This window comes from Anticarsia gemmatalis, chromosome 29 (assembly GCF_050436995.1).
Source record: "Anticarsia gemmatalis isolate Benzon Research Colony breed Stoneville strain chromosome 29, ilAntGemm2 primary, whole genome shotgun sequence".
NCBI classification, from domain to species: domain Eukaryota; kingdom Metazoa; phylum Arthropoda; class Insecta; order Lepidoptera; family Erebidae; genus Anticarsia; species Anticarsia gemmatalis.
This window is the reverse complement of record NC_134773.1, coordinates 2,220,804-2,236,144: the sequence shown is the minus strand read 5'-3', so window position 1 is coordinate 2,236,144 and position 15,341 is coordinate 2,220,804. Positions and strand designations below refer to the sequence as shown.

Sequence of the window (15,341 nt, the reverse complement as noted above, 5' to 3'; positions counted from 1 at the left end):
ATGTCAAGTTGTTCAAAAAAATAATTCAACCAATCTAAGTATCAGGAAATGTTCATTCGTATAAACACAAAACGAATAACTAGTTTTGTCTGAACATCAACGAGTTTGATTCCCAGTTTAATGAAGAACATAGGTTTTATCTTATAATATCTAGCTTTCGTAAACAACCAACAACACAAAACTTTTTAAGTGTTTTTATAGCTTGCTTTTTTACTTAAATCCTTAATGTGACTAATATGCCAGCAATAGAAAATTGAAGATCCTTGCGCTCACTGCTAAGAAGCTTTCTTGAAGACCCTAAAAAATCTAATTAAAACTCATTATCACCTCACCGCATTTAAAATATTATTCTATAAATAAAAAGCCACACGCATAAAAATAACAAAATGTAACGTCAATATTTAATAAGCACGGTTATATTTTTACTCCAAGTTGGTATATTTATTTTTCTTTTCTCCCTACGGCGATTCTCAGGCATATTTATTTATAACTTTCGACAACAAATCTCGATAGATAGCGCTACTTGACTATTTAACATTTCTTTTCCAGCATTTTAAGTGAAATTAACTACAGTTTGGGAGTTTTTGGACAGTATTTGACATAAATATTTGAATTTATTTGCAGATTAAGGTCTGCAAACGAAGTCAGGTGTATTTTATAAATGCTCGTAAAAAGATATCTTTTTTTTATTTTTCTGTGTGACAAGCGCATCGTTGGTTTTCGAACGTTTAGCTTATTAAGCGCTTTACAGGCTTCGTTATGCTGCAATAAATTTTATTGCAGTCCACCCCTGTCCCCTATTTAGCTTTGTAATATTTTTTTCCGCTATCCAATTAATGATTTGCACCAATCTGAACATAGCGCGATGTATGATTGTAAAAAGTAAAATGTTTTTTTCTATATCTCATAGGATTCATTCCCTTGTGATATTTTTCTGTATTACAGGATTTTAATGCACTGAATTCGTTTTTTCTTCTTAATAAATACAGACTTTTATAAGAGCAGCTCATGTTAAAGATACATTTCATGCATAAAATAATATAACTTGCTTTTTACATTTACAGCTCAGCGCTAAAAGCGGGTCCGCTATACAAAAAGCGACCGCGCCACCTGTCCGTTCGAAATGTGGATAAAACAGTTTAGTTCGAGCGCGTCGGTAGAACAGGGCGTCCCCCCGCGACGGCGTACCCGACCCCTCCGAGGGCAAACGAAACCAGTGCGATCGAGCGACACATACCGCGCGTACCTGCGACAATCACGCAAACGCGACGCTACGCGACTATCATGAACCGAACACAACATTACACGCATTTATTCAGTGAAATAATGTAAAAAACAACGTCAAACAACATTTATAATAGTTTTAGTGCAGTGTAAAACCGTGAGCTTTGTTTACCGGCCGGCGAACGCACGCGACAACGCTGCCCCGAAAAAAAAAACTCCGATGTCGGTGAACGTGAGGATTCTTGTGTCAGTGTAGTGTATTAAAATAGGTAAATGTATAAACGGCGTGCTATGGTCGTATGAGGAAGAAAAGCACAAGGAACATTGTAAGTGAAGAGCGTGGCTCAGTGTTATTATTTCTGTGTTTGGGCAGAAATGCGGGGTAGCTCGCCCCAATACGAGGAGGCTTTATTCGAGTGGGGCGGCCGCCGCTGAACGCAAGAGGTACGGAGGTCCATCCCTCGTATACTCAGTGTTTTTTTTTACCGAAGCAGGTCCCACGTAACCCCTTTTTTGTGCGACGCGGTTTTTTTGGAGGGAATGTTTACGAATCGATATTCTTGTAGGTTATATGCGCCTGGTAGATCACTATGAGCTTGTACACGCGCCTTTGATAAATAAACATAAAAAATCGATAAAGTTTAAAAAAAAAGTTTGTTATTTTTTCGTGGTCAGGCGTTTATCTTGTCAAAAGTTTAGTTTTGGTACTGCTATCGGAATAATATTGGCCACAGTACGACTGTACCTAAACGGATCTATTGGTTTAGGTATTCGTCTCTGAAATGTAACGATTACTGAGAATTAATAATAAAATTCGAGCCAATTATCTGTGGGGTTATCGTGCGTTAATTTTAGCCTGTCAGACCTATTTATTTAGGCGTTCAAAATAATGAGAATGATTCATGTAGAATAAAAAAAAACCAAAATAATAATTAAAACAATAATAATCAATTCCCAATTCAAATATCGAACTCACGTAGTTTACTATAGACACAAAATTACTTTTTTTTCTAACGAATTCGAAGCATAGCAAAGTTAAACAAAAAATCTTTAAAAAAAAAAAAACATTCGCATAGTCAAAAAACTCCTTTTAAAATCAATTGCACAAAGTAACCCGTATTACAAACCACGCCGTATAAAGTGTTGCAAATACGTAACAAATCAATAATTCGCTTGGCGAGTTAAAAAAAAAACTGGATCGGTGTGTTTAGGTAACCGAAAACTCGTTATATTGAGTACCTAGTATGTCGACATGCTTGGAGTTAACATTAGAACGCAAGAATACGTTTTACGAAGATTATTTTGATGCCAGGACTTATAGAGGGTCAATGTTCTTAAACTACTGACGTACAGTTAAGTTAGGCTTGGTTAGAGTTCAGTTTACATCATGCCCGAGCTCTGAGAAGAGAGAGAAAATTTGACGTTGAAGCTCTAAAAGTCGTCTGACTTTCATATGGTTAGTGGTCAACACAGTGTCAGAGTTGTTCAAGCTTAAAGACTTGATTTGACAACTGCTGTCATAATTGACAGCAGCAAACTTTGGCTTCGCTTTTCGAAATATAGCGACGCTAAGCTGAAAAAGCAGTCATCCCACTATGATTTGCTTGTCAAATATACATTAAACGGTTATTGACTAATGAAGAGACAGCTCCAGAACTGATAGGTTATAATTTTTAGTAAGAAAATTGACAATATTGCTACAAATGTTGACACCATTTTCGCTCCATGGGAATAAGCTAGATGTCCATAAACCACTGAAGAATAGACTGCAGCATATATCAGTGTTATACCCAGCAAGGGAAAATGCAGGGCTCTTTTTAGGTTATACATTATCCAGACCATCGGGAATAATAGTAGGGCTACTGTCAAACGTTACCTTAGCCAAACTCCGGTATACTATTGAGAATAATTCAGGAGAAGGACTCAACTAAGGCACAGAACCGAAAAGACGTAAGGCACTAGAATAGTGTCGACAAAATTCAATTATTTTAATACAAACTACTCTTATATTGTCTTTTTCGCTTTGCTTTTCATGTCTAGTTTAGCCACTAACTGTCCATTTGACAACCAAAAGTAGCCCGAAGGTATTAGCGATGACGTCGTCATAATGTCCCAGGGTAGGGCTTACAATAATTACCTGGGCGAGTACAGGAGTAAAACACAACTGAACCTTCGTGTACATAATAATTCCACGTCTTTTTCTCATACCAGTAGACAGAGACCAAATAACGCCACTTGGTACGATCCTTACAAACTTCCCTTGCCTCATTCACATCGATGTTGTCATACAGGACCGCCGGTTACGAGTACTACTCACCTGACGTTCGTGTACTTTAATGAATTACAGTCTATGTTATAGAAGTAAGATTTCGTTATCTGTTACTGTTATTGTGTACTTACCAAGTGGAAATCCCAATCAATTGTCTGTGGTGAAGCCTGAGTCATTCACACGATGTTTGTTAACTTGCGTGAAACTACAGACACTTCAAAATATATTTAAAATACTGCCTTCTTAAGGCTTCTGCTATGACCTATGGATCCAACTTTTATATGGCTTTAAATCTTTCTTGAGCTATCGGTTCGACTCCGTAAATTCAAGAAAAAAATATGATAAGATTTTACTAGAGGCCGCCAGCGAAATGGTCCGTATGGAAACCGATCCTTCGGGAACTAGTGGATAAAAAGCCTATATAGTATTCTGGGTCTTCAGCTATCTACGTACCAAATTCCATCGTAATCGGTTCAGAAGTATTTTGCGTGAAAGAGTAACAAACATCCATATATACTTACAAATTTTCGCATATTTTCCGATTTGTACCTACAAAATAAGAAATCGATTTGGACACGTGACAATCACGCTATCGCCCATGAGTCTTTCTACCCCATATTATATAGCTAGAGACTAACATATTTTAATACTTCCTTATGAAACATCACCGTTGCTGAAATCTATACGAAAATCTCTCGCATAGTTTTCGAATTCATACGGCCTAAAGACTTCTATATCACCTTCTATTAAGCCAGAAAGCCTCTATACGGGTTTTACTTTGTGTCCGTTGTATGTATGTTTGTAAAAGTCCCCGCGACACAAGAGCAATTCTTACCGCGGGAGGTGTCTTTTTCAAAAACAGAAATAAAAAAAAAATACTTCGTCTTTTGCTAATAGTTATGGTTATACACCAAGAATCTTGAGCCCAATTGGATAGTTGACTGGGCTAACGAAAAATTCCTAAACTAGTACGCGTAAGAAGTTCATCTAAAATGCTCAGGATATGTCATTTTTTACGTAAATATTAAAATTGTAATTATTGTAGACTGAAACATTTTATTGAGCACTCATTTGATACCAACGCAAGTTCAAAACTGTAAAGTCACTGTCGCATTTCTATATTAAAATGTGTTTTTGACAATTCATAGATCTGATTTGATTGGTAGTCAATAGTAAGTACCCAATAGTAAAGTTTTAGTTCATCAACACTTATACAACGTGTCCCAAAACTCAACGTCAAAACGAAATCCTGAGTTAGGCCGAGTGGTGTTGGCTCTCAAAAAATATTAAAAAAAAATCTATCTCATGTAGTTTCAAAATGACAACCATTTTTGTAAATTGCCACCCTCCGATGAGTTTACGTCTACTGTGGCTACAAATGACTTCTTTTCTAGTTCCTTTTTTGTGTGGAGTATTCCTAAGTAACGCTACTACAAATTTCAATTCATTATTTGCACACAATTTTATTGGAATTTCTGAAAATATCCCTTTTATGGCGAACTATGCCTTGAAAATATTTCATCACTCAACTTTGACAGTCTGCCCTGAAAAATAATTGTACTACGCTTTTTCGGCATGTACGCTTAAAAGTTGGCGCATTGAATGCGCTTTCGAAAATGGTATAACACTAACTAAACTATTTCATAAACGACGAGAAAATAATAAAAATTTTAAGATAGTCGGTATTTAACTTATTATTAGTTCGTCATAAAACTTTCTCAAAATTATTCTAATGTCATCTAAGCGTTTTGTGATGATGTCGTCTTGGTCGATTTCGGATACGGCGGCCAGTTTTATTGAAACCAGCCAACTGTGCAGGATTTTGTTTATGGTGGCCAAGTGTGTGCACAATACATAGGTACACTCTCATAGTCTGTTGGGACGACTAAACCGACACGACCAGAGACAGGTCAGGCGCAGGATCGACGGCTATACGTACTCTCCGAGGCACGGAGGTCCATAACCTCAACTTTCTACCTCCGGGCATTTTCTGAGAATTTTTTTACAACAGAAAGTCTCTGAAATGTCTTTTTGACTCGACCCAGGATTCGATCTCGAGACCTCTTGTGCGGCAGTCGCATAAGGCGACGAAGAAATTAAGAGTGGGAGGGATAGTGACGCTACTGTCTTGGTGTCAGTGACTATTATTATTTTTGGGATTGTTTATGTAAATGAACCCTTTTCTTAATCATCAATTATTAAACATTACTTCTCTTTAATTACCTACACCTTACAGAACCCCTAGATGACATCAGAATAATTTTGAGAAAGTTTAATGACGAACTAATAATAAGTCAAATATCGACTATCGTCAGATTTTTTTTTATTTTCTCGTCGTCTGTGAAATAGTTTAGTAAGTGTTATACCATTTTCAAAAGCCCATTAAATGCGCCAACTTTTAAGCGTACATGCCGAAAAAGCGTAGTACAATTATTTTTCAGGGCAGACTGTCAAAGTTGAGTGATGAAATATTTTCTAGGCATAGTTCGCCATAAAAAGGATATTTTCAGAAATTCCAATGAAGTTGTGTGCAAATAATGAATTGAAATTTGTAGTAGCGTTACTTAGGAATACTCCACACAAAAAAGGAACTAGAAAAGAAGTCATTTGTAGCCACAGTAGACGTAAACTCATCAGAGGGTGGCAATTTACAAAAATGGTCGTCATTTTGAAACTACATGAGATAGATTTTTTTTTTATATTTTTTTAGAGCCAGCACCACTCGGCCTAACTCAGGTTTTCGTTTTGACGTTGAGTTTTGGGACACGTTGTATAAGTTCGTGTATTAAACTTACCTTACCAAAGGATATTACCAATTAGATCTGTAACACTTCATCCCATGGAACTAGAATGACAACGCTAAAGATGGGACGTGGGAGTGAGACGGAAGTACTTTATATCGCGGGAGGAAAAGAGACAGAATGCTACAAGTCTTATCATTGTCAATATGACACTTGGTAGATCTGGGGGCACGGAAGTGCCCCCGCAAGTCGAGCAAAAAAAAGCAGCACGCCCGAACATCCTTTTCTCGAAGCAATTCGGGCTATTTTTGACACCCCTATAATTTCGTTGTGAATAAAACAAGAAGCCTGGAATTTCAGCAACTAATTAGTCATTGTATAAACACGGTATATTTAAAATTTCAGTCAATTTGAACCAGTAGTTTAAGAATGACAACTTGTTAAAATTTTGAATTTTGTCACTCACTGATTCACTGACTCACTGACTCACCGATCATCAAAAGTCTAAGGTACTTCTAGCAGACTTAGAAGCTTAAAATTTAGAATACAAATAGGGTTTAGTGTCTTAATCATGGGAAAAATTTATTTTTTTCTAATTTCGGTCCAGTTTTCTAAATACACCAACTGCAACAATAACTTTGTAATCCCATATAAATGTATAAGATTACAAGGTTACATTTGCAGTTAATGAATTATTATTACTGTAGAAAATAAAATAAATAGGTGTAAATAGGTACCTACTATATGAGGCATAACGGGAGGGGGTATAGGGTGGGTAAGGGTGTGTAGCCCATGAAACTGAACAACATTCCCATAGGAAAATATGTTGAATTATGAAAAAAAAACGTCTTTCCATACAAATTGCACTTATGTTCGCTCTACAAAAAGAAGTGAGATGCCATCAAAAACATTCTATAAAAACCTCAAGTCTCGCCGTAAAAAGTGGTGAGATCTATATAATACCAAGTCGATTAATCTATTTAGTCTCTACTTAAAGGACCTTCTGTCTTAAGTTATTACGTATGTTATTATCATGCCAATTTAAAAAAAAATACCTTTAAAACAAATAGATCGACTTGGTCATCGCAAGAAAATACAAATTCGCCATTAACATTTCAGGAGCATTAACTTCTCGTTGTGTTGTGTAGTGTGATACATACTAATAATTAAATCATGCGATGGCCAGGTCGGTCTATTTGTTTTAAAGGATTTTTTTTTTAAATTGGCATGATAATAACATACGTAATAACTTAAGACAGAAGGTCCTTTAAGTAGAGACTAAATAGATTAATCGACTTGGTATTATATAGATCTCACCACTTTTTACGGCGAGACTTGAGGTTTTTATAGAATGTTTTTGATGGCATTAATATGTCTTCTAATCATTTAAACTGAGCTCGAACTTAAAAAATATACATACATAAAATCGCACCTTCTTCCCATGGGGGTAGGGCGAGACCAGAGAACGCCACTTAGTACGATTCGTACAAACTTCCCTTGCTTCATTCACATACATACATGTTGTCATACAGGACCGCCGGTTACGAGTGCTAAGCACCTGACAAAAATGCAAGACATCACCGACGTTATTTGTGTATGTCCCTACGAAAAGTATTCTCAATATAGGTAAATAAATGGTTGCCTCGTATAACTAGGTATCATCTCATATTAGAATATTACACGGTAATTTTCATTTCCCCTTGGCTTTCTTGACATTTCGGCGCAGTTATACTCAAGATCACCGATGTACCATAAATTCTTCTCAAGTAAATTTTACTCATAATATTACAATAGACGTATGTGAGTAGGTATAAGCTGTGCTCAAACCGATACGGTTGCGTATTCGTATAGGTTTTTCCTCAATTCGTTCATTGGTTATGATAAGAGTACATGTACATTCCTTATTTGTACTGTAAATTAGTGTTTTAATATCAAGCGTTATAATTTTGTTTGTAAGTTGTAGAAATCTTTCTTTCTTTCTAATGGTTAGGTCGACAATGTCAAAGTTGTTGTCACTCGTCGTTATTCAACGTTTTATTGAAAAACTGAGCATTTTTAAATGATTTAGTAATAGCCAAATGTTAGAGCAGTAGCTATCTCTTATGTAGGTCGAGGGTTCGAAATATTAGGCAACATACTAATGACTTTTTGAAGTTATGTGTATTAGAAATAATAATCACTGGCTAAATAAAATCGTGAAACCTCTTAATGCTGCTCAAGAATATTAAGTCCTCATCCCACATTTCGAATGGTGGACTTAAGGCCTAACCTTTCTTACGTAACCGGGAGGACCACCAGTACGTCAGACACTCCTCACTAAAAACTGGATCGCCAGGGCTTGTACAAAGTTACAAACAACCAATAGACCAAAAAAAACCAATTGTGGGTCACACAAATATTTCTTTTATAAGGAATTAATTCCTTATTTGCGCAAGAGTGACATGGTGACCATCTAAACTACGGTGCCAAGTATAACGTAACTTACCTTTCGATTAATCTCTTAGTAAAGAAATTTATAACAGACTAGCGGACCCGACAGACGTTGTCCTGTCTAATAAATTAAAAAATAATTAAAAAAACATTGTCCAGCGGACAAAATTGTGAATCTAAACCATCCTCAGATCCCCTTGAACACACACAAACAATTTCATCAAAATCGGTCCAGTCATTTAAGAGAAGTTCAGTGACATACACACTTACAGAAGAATTATATATATAAAGATAGCTAGTCAAAGGACATGTGTGTGAGAAAACCTATACGATAGTAAGTCTCAAATAATCTGTCAGTTTTCTTCTTGATAAGCTAACCGTGGCTTATAAGAAGATACGAAACCGGAGTATAAACTAGTTAATGCGCAATTTAAAAATGTCAAGCTGCGAGCGACCTTGCGCTTCTATTACGGAAATTAACACTAGTTTGTTTTGGTTTAGTGGACGCAAGGGCGACTGTGGACTGTGGTGTTCCGTGTTCGATAATAGAGTAGAGTATTTTTTACGGCCGGATGCCGAAACGTCCACTTGAAGGAACTCTGACACGAAATAACATTAAACAAGTATGCTGTCTTCGTCACTTTGATGTGTATCGTAGCGACAGATATACTTTTAAGCATAATCAGTCTAGCCTTTCTTCCAACTATGTTGTAGTCGGCTTCCAGTCTCACCAGATGTGAATACCAGTATTTTACATGGATCGACTGCCTATCAGACCTCCACAACCCAGTTACCCGGTTTATAACACGATACCCTTTAGTAGGACTGGTTGTCAGACTTTCGAGCTTCTGACTACTGGTAACGACTGTCAAAGACCTTTGAAAATTACAGCCGGGACCCACAAATTTAACTTGCCTTCTGAAACTCGATATGTATAAGATGGTCACCCATCCACAAACCAACCTCGGCAAGCGTAACTTATCCTCAGAGATCGAGCGACTGTGTATAACTTAGTTCCTCAGTTGTATTTTAAAATATAACGTATTGAAATACAAAGGTCCGATATTATCGGTGCGGCAGGTAGCTGTGAGTCACAACCTTGACAATGACACCACCTCGGTGATATGGCGCCCTGGTACATGACACTGTATTGTGGAGAATTGTAACTTTAACCGCCAGTTTTATAAGTTAGGGATAAGTGTCTGATAGTGTATCTGAACGATAAGGTCACGGTTAAATCCAGTTTTAGGGCTTATGGATAAGTTTTGGACAAGCTACCCAGTAGATAGTGATAAAAAAAATTATTAATATAACTAGCTGACCCGGCAAACGTTGTTTTACCATGTAAATAAAAAAATATATATTGTCACTTAGGGGTATGAAAAATAGATGTTGGCCGATTCTCAGACCTACTCAACATGCTCACAAAATTTCATGAGAATCGGTCTTTCAAGCCGTTTCGGAGGAGTATGGCAGCGAAAACTGTGACGTGAGAATTTTATGTTTAAATTTTTTTTTTTGTGAATCTAAACCATTCTCAGATACCCTTGAACACACACAAAAAAAATCATCAAAATCGGTCTAGTCGTTTAAGAGAAGTTCAGTGACATACACACTTACAGAAGAATTATATATATAAAGATTGACAATGTACCTGATTATCAAAGCAGTAGATATAGAAGAACACTGCCTCTTTGGCGTCGTACAAAGTGCTATTTAGGCATTTTCATAGAAAAACAATAGTTCTTTGACTCATCGAGTAATCGATCCCGAGACCTCGTGATCAATAGTCGCACACATTGCCACTGATCACAGATATATTTTAACATAAAATATAAGACTTTCAGGGATAAAAAGTATCCTGTGTGTTAATCCCATTTATAAACTATCTCTACACCAAAATTTCATCAAATCCGTCCAGTAGTTTTAGCTTCAGAGAGTATCAAACATGCATACAAACTGTTGCATGTACATTAGTGTCCTAAGGACAATATAAAAGTCATAATAAAACCCAATAATAAAGGAATTCCTAACCTAATTTGTTGTACAACAGGCGTACACCTGTGCATTGAAAGTTCACGCTTAAAATAGCTCATTCCATTTGGCACTTGCACCGCGAAATGTCCTGTCGGATTATGCTGCCCTGGTATTTGTGTTATGAAATATACGAGTAAGGTGGTTTTGTCGAGGCCTGTTTAAAGATGGATGACCGTTTCTGATGAACTAACATCAGTTAGGCAAGAGACATTGCGTGAAATTGTTGATAGGTAAAGCAACTCTGTCGCTAACATTTCATAAATGGGTGAACATTTTTATTAAAGTTTAGTGAGATAGACTATTGAACTAAATTAAAGTGTAATTATCTAGATATTATTTTATGCTAGATACTAGAATTAATAAATACTTTGTATCCGATGTAAATGCGTTACCGATTGGAATAAACTGTCGTTATTTAAAAGAGACAGGGTTATTACTGTCTGAAAGCCTGAATAGAATCTGCGATCTAAAATTAACAGCCACGCTAACAACCACTGGACATATATGTAAATGGTAACGAAAATAATTGATAAAAACAAGCCACAGGTTTGTACAGACCTGCCAAACCTGTTTCTGTTCAAGTTTAATGATAACGCCTCCCCGTAGCGGTATATCTTTCATCTTTACACGTTTACTAGGCCCCGCGGCTCTGCCCACGGTTGAAACTATTATGTATTGTAACTTATTAGTTCGGCTAGCGGGCCGCTCCGGCTTTGCTCGGGTTTAAAGGAAACTTTAACATCGAAACTATCCTCGACAATTTCTGTATCTTTTGGTGAAAACCGCATGAAATCCATTCAGCAGATTTCGAGTTTATCTCAAACAGACGGATGGACGCGGCGAAGGGACTCTTAATTAATATTTAAATCGTGATGGCCCAGTGGTTTAAGTTGCACCTCCCACGCATGTGGTCGAGGGTTCGTACTCTAGGCAAAACACTAAAGACTTTTCGAAGTTATGAGTGTATTACAAATAATTATCACTTGTTCCAACGATGAAGGAAAACCTCGTGATGCAACATTACATGCCTGAGAGTTCTTTAGAACAGTTCTTGAAGGTATACAAAGTCCCCAATCCCCACTTGGTAGCATGGTGGACTTGGCCTTGCCCAGCAGCGGGACATTAATGTTTTTTTTTATATAATTACGGGTAATTATGTTGTAGTAATGACACGTTAAATAAGCAGGAGCAAAAAATGGATGTAAAACTTATATCCAACTATCGACGAAGGTAAAATGCTTGTTCGCGTTGATTCCCGTATTCTAATTTAATCATCAATGAATATATCTGTCTACCTATCTATTACATAATACTCTTCAGTGACTGACTGACTGACTGATAGACAATGCACAGCCGAAACTACTGAGCGTATAAACTTGAAATTTGCTATGAAGATTCCTTAGGAAGCGTAGAGGAGCACTAAGAGAGATTTTTCGGAAATTCTACCCCGAAGATAGTAAAAAATGGGAAAACATTTAATACGAATGATATTCAACAGTAATGGGTAAAACAAGCATAAAGTCCAAGCGGACGAAGTCGCGGGCAGAAAGTAACATGCAAGGCGATAATTTAAAAGTTAAGAATGGGAAGAGCTTTAGTCTACCACATAAACAAAATGCGGAAAGGACATTGCATTTTTCAATTAATAAATTTAACCCATTACTGTCCCACTGCTGGGCAAGGGTCTCCTCCCGTGATGAGGGAGGGTTTAGGCCTTGAGTCCACCACGCTGGCCAAGTGCGGGTTGGGGACTTTGCATGCCCTCAATAAATGTATTCAACAAATTTTAGGCATGCAAGGTTTCCTCACGATGTTTTCCTTCACCGTTGGAGCATGTGATAATTATTTCTAATACACACATAACTTCGAAAAGTCATTGGTGTGTTGCCTCGGGTTCGAACCTGCGACCACTTGCGTGGGAGGTGTCAACTTATACCACTCGGCAACCACCAAACTTAAATCGTACAATTCAAGCAATTTTTTATTAAATGTGAATAGAACGTACTTTCTATATTTAGCAATAATAAGTGTCTAATATGACGTAACACGTGCCCGCGCGCAGCCAGTACAGACGTTGTGTAACTGTGTAACTATATAGAAATAGTGCAGTAACCTCTGTTTTACCGACGATGGGGTCGCTTTGATGGGTACCCTAGACACTTAAGAATTGTATCTCGTTTACTATGCCCCGGTTTCTGAGGTACATTTAGCGGTAGTTTATCTATTCAACTGCGTGTTTTTTTATATGAGTTTAAACGCTATTGAACCGCTTAATGGGGGTAAATTATGGATTTGGAACATTGAATGCCTCCTTGGTCCAGTGGTTTAGGTCGCCACGCTGCTACCTTTGCCACGGGAGGTCGACGGGTTCGATTCCCATACGATGTTTGTGCGATCCACAAATAATATAATCGTTTCAATTGCGTACTTAACGAAATACGAAGTAGTCGAGTCACATTAAACGATAGGATTAGACCATACCTCCTTTAGAACCGTCGCCAAAAAATATTTCTTGTGCTAGTTCTTATAGCTACTGAGAATGTTACCTCCAAGGTCCTGAAACGTTCATCAAACTAGCTACTGATAGGCTACAGTGATACCTCCTGTCTCTTGCCTGCTTTCAGAGCGGACCTTAACTCTGGTATTGATCATTTTATAATGGAATTCTCTCCAAAAAGAATATTCTGATCTGCATAAACTGACCTTAAGTTACTGCTAAATTGATGCCCATATACTAACATTTGTTCTTCTACGATTTCTGTGGTGCTATCACGTATCTCACAGTTGACAACAATTTGAAAAATTCGATGCTGTTCATTGTTTTCTCTCTTACATTACACGTTACGTCAAAACAGCAATGTATTGCATAGTGACCATCAATTTGACGTACACTAGTTGTCAACTGAGATACATGATAAGCCCGCTGGACATACAGATTTATAAATGCCCATAGTTTTAATGTGTAATAGTTATTTGATTAGCGTTTGAGTGTTGTTCTCGTGGCGCAGATGTCGGTGGGGCTGCAGCGGCGTGTGCCGGCGCTGGACGAGAGCGGCGCCGGCGTGCCGGCGGCGTGGAAGAGCGGCAACTCCGAGCCGCCGTTCGCGTCGTTCGCGCCGCCCGCCGGCTCACCCGCCGGCCCGGCCTTCGCCGCCTCCCCAGCGCCGTCAACGCCGGGCCCGGGGTTTGCGGGCCCGCCGTACGCGGCGCCCGGGCCGTTTGGTTCACCCTCGGCCCGGCCCGGCTCCGGCGGCGGCTTCCCGCCGGGGCCGCCGCAGCAGCCGCACTTCCCCGGGCCCGGTTTCGCGCCGCCCGGCTCGCCCTTCCATCCGCACGCCCCACACCCCCCCATGCCGCCGCATCCGCATATGATGGCGCCGCTCCCGCCACCAGTTGACAGGTACGTCAGACTATCATATTATAACTTAAGTTAGTCTAAGAAGGTAAATATGAGACCATTAGAGAGGTCACGAGGATGTCCTATAGACTCCTCGCCAAAGTATGTGATCCCAGTAAGTGAAACAAGCATCTGTAGATTCTGGTAACCCCTCACGGGTGAACACCAAAACCTTGAAAATATTATGTGGTCATCCTGAAAACTATAGAGGGTGATCTCTTTACGATAGTCAAGAGAACACGTGAGAACTTTTAAATTCTTATTTAGGCGTTCCATTCAAAGTAACTATGAATTGATAACTATGGCATATTTCACACCAAACTTCAAAGTATGGTATTTTTAAAATCCTGTATCCTAAAAGGACAATAATCTTGGGAATTCCCAAAAAGGAACTAACCCAGCATAATATCTATACTGAAATCATAAATGTAAATATTCTATTTTCCTAGTCTATCTACTCCTATATATTTAATAACTATATTATATGTAATATTTTGTATGTTTGTACAAAGAAAACTTATAAATGAATTCAGTTGTAAACTCTAGCATGTTGACATTATAATTTAGACCAATCAATATCTTGAGCAGCCATGACAGTTTTAAGGGTTGAAACATCACGCTATTAGTGTTAAAGGAGACGGCAGCATTAACACTACAATACGCGCCCATAGCCAGTTGCGCTCACCGTAAACGATCTGTAGGTTAAGTGAACCCTGGCGCGGTCGTTCCTTGGATGGGGTGACCGCATAGTGCTATTTGAGCAGAGCGTCTCCGTGCGTCGAAGAGCACGTAATAAGTGTCAAAGGTGTTCAAGCCGCACGAAGATCTTCGACATGGCGTAACCGACTATCTTCATTGACATCAACTGGGTCCGACTTTTTACGTGCCTGAAACACGGAGACGCTCATTACAAATATCAGTAAGCGTTCACCCATCTATGGAATGAACGCAATATGCGTCGCTTAACTCACTAGTTACTGGTAAGCGATCACCCATCCACAAAATGACCGTGCCATGCGTTGCTTAACCTACTAGTGACCAGTGAGCTTAACTGACTATGAGTGCCTCAAACCTCTCTTAAGGTATCTAACCATAGTGAAATCAATAAAATAAGACACCAAAAAAAAAACACAAAAATTATCTTGCAAGACGAATAAAATAAAACCATTGGCGTGTGTGTGTGCGTCCGCGTGTAAACTGTGTGTACGTGTGTGTGGGTGCCATAAAACTGTGTCTGTGTGCG

The 15,341-nt window shown here is 38.4% G+C and overlaps 1 protein-coding gene across 2 annotated transcripts in view; it reads left to right on the top strand.

Moving 5' to 3' along the window:
* The first annotated feature begins 1,176 nt into the window (after positions 1-1,176).
* The window catches only part of Chi (LIM domain-binding protein 2 Chi), a 47,352-nt gene continuing 33,187 nt past the window's right edge, over positions 1,177-15,341 (top strand). The window contains exons 1-2 of one of the 2 annotated variants that reach the window (XM_076133360.1): positions 1,177-1,550; positions 13,710-14,101. In XM_076133360.1, coding sequence (XP_075989475.1) covers positions 1,524-1,550; positions 13,710-14,101 — 419 coding nt within the window. In that variant the 5' untranslated portion in view covers positions 1,177-1,523. Of the gene's footprint in view, positions 1,669-13,709; positions 14,102-15,341 lie in introns of both variants that reach the window. The other variant, XM_076133361.1, reaches the window with a different exon arrangement.